The 6,000-nt window shown below is 42.4% G+C and overlaps 1 protein-coding gene across 2 annotated transcripts in view; it reads left to right on the forward strand.

Moving 5' to 3' along the window:
- Positions 1-6,000, forward strand: part of PRDX1 (peroxiredoxin 1) — an 80,964-nt gene extending 74,964 nt beyond the window's left edge. For both annotated transcript variants that reach the window (XM_063407187.1, XM_063407186.1), the window contains exons 2-6: positions 1,790-1,906; positions 2,728-2,881; positions 3,135-3,257; positions 4,040-4,170; positions 5,627-6,000. In XM_063407187.1, coding sequence (XP_063263257.1) covers positions 1,801-1,906; positions 2,728-2,881; positions 3,135-3,257; positions 4,040-4,170; positions 5,627-5,712 — 600 coding nt within the window. In that variant the 5' untranslated portion in view covers positions 1,790-1,800 and the 3' untranslated portion in view covers positions 5,713-6,000. The remainder of the gene's footprint in view (positions 1-1,789; positions 1,907-2,727; positions 2,882-3,134; positions 3,258-4,039; positions 4,171-5,626) is intronic.

Here is a 6,000-nt window from a genome sequence, read left to right on the forward strand (position 1 = left end):
GGCTAAAAATCCGAGCAGAACACGCGCGGACCCCGCACGGAAAAGCAGAAGGGTGGGCAGGTCACAGTGGGTGCTCTGAGGAAAGCACATGCAAATATTAAAAGATTTTATTGTTACCAGAGAAAGGTGCAATAACTTGTAGTTTGGAAAGGGGAAGTATCAAAGAGCAGTCTGACCTTGACTACCTAGTGTAATACTCCAGAGGATTGCTGATGGAACAAATATAGAAGGACTGGCATAGTACTGAGCAAAAGGATGACCTTGAGCTTGGGTAACAGAAAATAATGTAATTCAGTGATAAAAATGTGGGGTCATGCACTCCAGGCCAAGCAGCTCTTGCTTATAAGATAAAACTCGCTAGTTGGAGGCTTCTCAAATAAATACTGTGCAGTGTCTGTTCCCCTATCCCTCCTGCAGAATTGCACTTTAAAAACCACAGCTGCATTTGTGGGTACAGGATTCTTGATGTCCTCCTGCTTTACTGCATCCTACAAATGATCTCTGGTCCTGGCCACGACATTCTTTCCCAGTCTGCTGCAGTTAAAGACTAAAAACCTTTGGATGAACGTGGAGATGAGGAGCTTTGTTGCACAGTTAGAAATGCTGAATGTATGGGCACTTATCAAAATGAAAACTGAGAGGTGGATCATTACTGTCAGGGTGTGTGAAAGAATCTTTCAAAAGCAAAACCATTGCTAAAAAGGCTAGGTGTGGGTTCAAAGCTGAATGTTTGACTTGTGGGCTAGTTCTCAAGGAAAAAAGTGGCTGCCAAGGGGGAAGGAGCCAAGAAATGAGGTGCTCTCAAACTTTTTTAGAACGGACTTGGTGCCTTGCAGGCACAACTTGAAACAATCCTTGGCTCTTGGCTTTCCTTAGCAACATGAGACTCATGCTAACCTTTGAGGTATGTTTTATCTCCAAGGCAGCCAGTGCTGCAGTGTGTAGAATGAAGTGAAATAACTTTTAAGAATATTTTGTGATCTGCAGAAATTAGGTTTGTAGAGTTGCGTATTTGAAAGATTATGCTCTGGAAGTGTGGAGTGTTATACTGCATTCCCAGACTGAGCAGAAATACTGCACAGGGTGTATTACAAATGACAAGCTTTTGGGGCAGACAGCCAGAAGTAGTGTTCTCTTGTCCTTGTGTACCCTTTTATTCTTTTTCAGTAGACTTAAAGGGGAAACAACCTGGCTGTACTGATTTAAACTTGATGAAATTATAATAAACATAGAATGTGATTTCTGTATGTACCACGAGTCTTTCTGGTTGCAAATAAGAAAGGGTTGTATTGTTCAAAAGGTTAAAGTGTAGTTATGCAGAGCAATGTTCCCTGGGGATTAACAGAAGATACTTTCTTTCAGAATCAACAGGAAGATCAAGTCTGAGGTCTTAAATGCCCTTGTAAAATTGAACAAGGTTCTTCTCATTGGAAGTTCCCAGACAGACTTTCTACTCCTCCACCATGTGGAATGGGATGGTTTTCTGAGTACTGCTGAAGCCCTAGGCTAGTCCTTTCCCAGATTCTGAGCTGTTACTGGTTAGGTAACCATTACTGTATCTTTAGGAGGCCATGAGCCATACATTTTGAAGTGCTGGCAGTCTCTATAGTGGCTCAGCTACCCAGGTGACAAAACTTAGTTGACACTTAAGCCTTGTTGCAAGATCAAGTGCTGATAAACTTTGGTCTTTGGTGTTTAATCAAGATTGGTAAGATGCTTTGAATAAATCCTTTCTTCCAGGTGCGAACTTACTACCATCTAAACTGTACTGGTGTTAACTCCTGTCTAGGTTAAATCAAGATGTCTTCAGGAAAGGCTTTCATTGGAAAACCAGCTCCTGACTTCACTGCCACGGCTGTAATGCCAGATGGACAGTTCAAAGACATCAAACTCTCTGACTACAGAGGTAATTTCATGTGCTTCTCTAATTACACAGATAGTCTGGACATGGGAGGGACTTGAGGGTATCTGAAGATGCATCTTGGTTTGGTTTTGAAATGATAGTGACCACTTGGCAGTGGACTGAAGATCAGAACTTGTGCAGTGGTGGCTGGAGTATGCTTAGAAGGCTTTCAGCAGCGTGACTGAATGTCCCAGCTGTGATAACTGTTACCAGTGAGCATAGAACTCCTCTAAACTGTTATCTTGCATCAGGCTCATTGCTCTGTATCATACTGAGACTGGTGTAACATTTCCAGACTGTGGAACAGCAACATCTTCTGTCTCATCTTTGTCAATGGAAAGTAAATTCTTTCATCTAACCAACAGTCCCTTTCTGTAGAGTGCTGGAAATATGTTTGCTTTGCCAAAAAAAGCTTCACTAAAAACAAAGGGAAAGCCTGAAGTAATCGAGTACTCATGTTGATGGCTTTAGAAATGTATTTCTAATGATGCTGCAGGCTGCGTGAGGTTGATGAGTAGGTACAGACCACTCACCTACTCAGTTAAAATGTGTCCTTGGCTGGTAGCCTTTCAGATCTGTGGCATTTCTCTGTTAGGGGTTAGCCATGGGGTATTCTGGTGTAGCATACCCAGAGCTGTACTTGGGACTGGCCCATGGGAATAGACCCTGGAGGAAAGCATTCCCTGTTAAACTTGACAGTGTGGGTTTGGGGACTTCAGTTGGGTAGGGTTTTAAGGTTATTTTTTAGCCTTTTTTCTGTGTTTTGGTGGAGTTTGCTTTTTCTTTGAAAACTAACAGATTAACTGCTTGTACTGCTTTTCTAGGAAAATATGTTGTGTTCTTCTTCTACCCCCTGGACTTCACTTTTGTCTGTCCAACCGAAATCATTGCCTACAGTGACAGAGCTGATGAATTCAAGAAAATCAACTGTGAAGTAATTGGAGCTTCTGTTGACTCTCACTTCTGTCACCTTGCCTGGTAAGAATCAGCCTTTTAACAAGAGACAGTTCTGCCTAGCCTCAGTTCTTGCAGGAACTGAGTCCTGAGTGTATTCAAAGGCACTTGGTAAGTATTGGTGGTGCCAGGTGCTTCTGAACAGAACTGAGTGTACTGAGCATCAGTTCTTCTGCAGATTGAGTATGAGATTGCAGAAAGGATCAGCTTCTGTTGTACCTTGAGCCCTCATTCTGAACTGCCCGTATTTTTAACATGTGATCTTCTCTTCTTTTAGGGTCAACACTCCCAAGAAACAGGGGGGTTTGGGCACTATGAAAATCCCCCTGGTTTCTGACACAAAACGTGCCATTGCCAAAGACTATGGAGTGCTGAAGGAGGATGAAGGCATTGCATACAGGTAATGTGCCAGAGGTGAACGAGCTGGTGGAGTTGTGATGCAATGCAGGGACATGTCAGATGAGCACAGAGCTCGTGTACCCTTGAACACCTGCAGGCAGCTAAAGCTGTTCTGGGTGTGAACTCCTGCAGGCTGGCAGACACTCCTACACGGGGAGATGCTCCCTGCTTCTCTGTGGGGCTTAGGCTTCCTGTGCTTTTAAGTTAAATTCTGCTTCCCTTTGACTGCCTGCTGCTCAGTGCAGGAGTCTCATGCAGCTGAGCTGCAAACATTGGTAATGCAAGACCTACAAGTTATGCAAGTGATTACAGGTATTTAGTCTAGTGATCAAAGTACAGATTAATTAAACCCCAAGTCTTTAGTCTGCTGTTAATGAAAGTTGCCAAGGGAGCTGAACTTCTGCTAACTGTAAAACTGATGTTGGAGGACCAATCAGCTGTTGCTTGCTGTATTTTTGAGAACAGTGTGTAGTGAGGTTTTTTAATGTGAGAATGTCTCTCCTTGAATTAGTTTTTTCCCTACTAGTATCTTCCTTAAATAGGAAGCACTTCTCTCCTGTGTCAGTGCTTTGACTTGCCTCCTGTCCCTCTTAGTTCCTGTTGGGCTTTCAGCTGCTACTGTTTCATTGCTGTGCATGCACCCAGGTGTTAGTTTTCAGGAAGAGGTCACAGTAAATGGTGCCATAATCAAATAATGAAGCTGAGTTTTTGAAACTCACATCAGTCTAATCAGCCTTTCAAAAGCCGTGCTTAACTTCAGGGCTGGTTTTTGTTTGTTTTTAGGGGTCTGTTCATAATTGATGAGAAGGGGATCCTGAGGCAGATTACAATCAATGATCTTCCTGTTGGCCGTTCTGTTGATGAAACCCTAAGACTTGTCCAGGCCTTCCAGTTTACAGATAAACATGGAGAAGGTAAGAGTGCTTTTCAATTCAATGTTTTCATTAAAGAACAGTATTAACTAGGCAGGTTAAGTCAAAGGGTTACTGGAAGGTACTGAGTACATGTATCAGTCAGTGCACAGCAGGTAATGGTGACTGTTGAAATGCAGCTGGTTCTGTAAATCTGCTTCTTGAAGGACCATAATGCTTTATCCTGTTCCAATTATTTGTCTATTGAGTACTTGCTCATGTTGAGATTTCATGTAAATCAGTTTGGTGATGGATGTTTTTTCCAGCACATAGTTGTATCTTTCAATTAAACATAGAAGATACTTGAGACAGAAGTTAACATAAGCCTGTTAGCATAAACTACTTAAATTCACAGAGTCTGCTGATCTTTCTGTCACTATATAGTGAGGGTAAAATGGATGAGAGTCTCTGTCCCCATAGTTCAGGAGGAGTAAGACATTTGATACTGGCAGCTTTTCTGCAGGAGTGAAAGAAAAAAAAAGGCAGTGCAGATAAAAAGTTAATACCAAGTTATGGAAACTCAAAATTGCTATGGAGATGTTAGTAGTCTTCAGCTGTCAGTAACTCATGATATGTGTTGCTGCTGGTCATACTTAATGTGCTTCAGAAGTGGTAAATCAGTGGCAGGTTTTATTAAAATAAGCTGCTTTCATGACTGTGGCATATAAATGTCATGTGAGGAGGCATCCCAAACATTTGGTGATGGAACAGTCACATGTCGTGCAAATGAAGCCTTACTGTGCCTTTGAGTAGTCAAAACCTGGCAAAAGGTTTTCCTTTAGAGCTTTAGGTCTGCAGTCACATCTAAATGAGGACAGACTAGAGTAAGATGTGTAGCAACACTCAGAAGCTGAGCATACTGTGGCTAAAATTGCCAGTCCTGAGTGGAGCAAGAATCCAGCACTCCGTGGCAGTAAAGAAGGAGCAGTGTTCAAAAAATGCTGCTCAAGGAGCTGCTGGAAGTTTGAGACCATGCAACCTCTGCATGGTGGTGGCTTTTTGATAGCCATGTAGGGGAACCAGTGACAGTTGAATGCTTTTCCCCCTGCCCCATTCAACTTGGAGAGCTGGACCAGGGTGGATGAAAGATAAGGGGAATACAGACTTGCTGGATCCAAGGAGATAAATGTAGTGTGCTGTTCGAGCCTTTCTGACATGGGCTGCTGGAGTTGGTGTTACCTTTGCTGTCAAACTTCCCAGAAGCTTTAAGTGAGGTTGGGAGAGGTGCTTTTGTAAAGGACCCACTGTTGCCTGGGCAGACACATGGTTCCTTGGATGTTAGTGCCCAGTAAACAAATAGAAACAAACGAAACAGAGCATAATGTGACACTGAATGCACTGTCTGTATATTGCCAAGATCTGTACGTGTTATGAGTTGCTACTCTGCTTTAATGTTGTGTAAAACATGTTCTGCAGGAGCAGCTGGTAAGACTTAAACATAACATTCTTATCATTTCAGTGTGCCCAGCTGGCTGGAAGCCTGGGAGTGACACAATCAAGCCTGATGTTCAGAAAAGCAAAGAGTATTTCGCCAAGCAGAAATAAACATTCAGCCTGAGTGGAAACTAGTATGCCTTACATAAAGAGCAAGTATCAGTTACTGAACTTTGATTAAGTCATTGAGTCAAGGGATCATGTTATAGTTAAAAACAGTAACTTTTTTACTTGAAGGAAAATTTGTCCTGTTGACAGTACCTTCATAGCAAATCCTAACGATCAGTATCTGTACATCAAGCCCTGTTGACCTTAGTGACAATGCTGTGTCTGTGGTTAGCCATGTGTTACATAGAGCAGTGGTATCCTTTTGTAACTCTATTAAACTTGTGAAAAGAG

The sequence above is a fragment of the Prinia subflava genome, chromosome 10 (genome assembly GCF_021018805.1).
Source record: "Prinia subflava isolate CZ2003 ecotype Zambia chromosome 10, Cam_Psub_1.2, whole genome shotgun sequence".
In the NCBI taxonomy this organism is placed as follows: domain Eukaryota; kingdom Metazoa; phylum Chordata; class Aves; order Passeriformes; family Cisticolidae; genus Prinia; species Prinia subflava.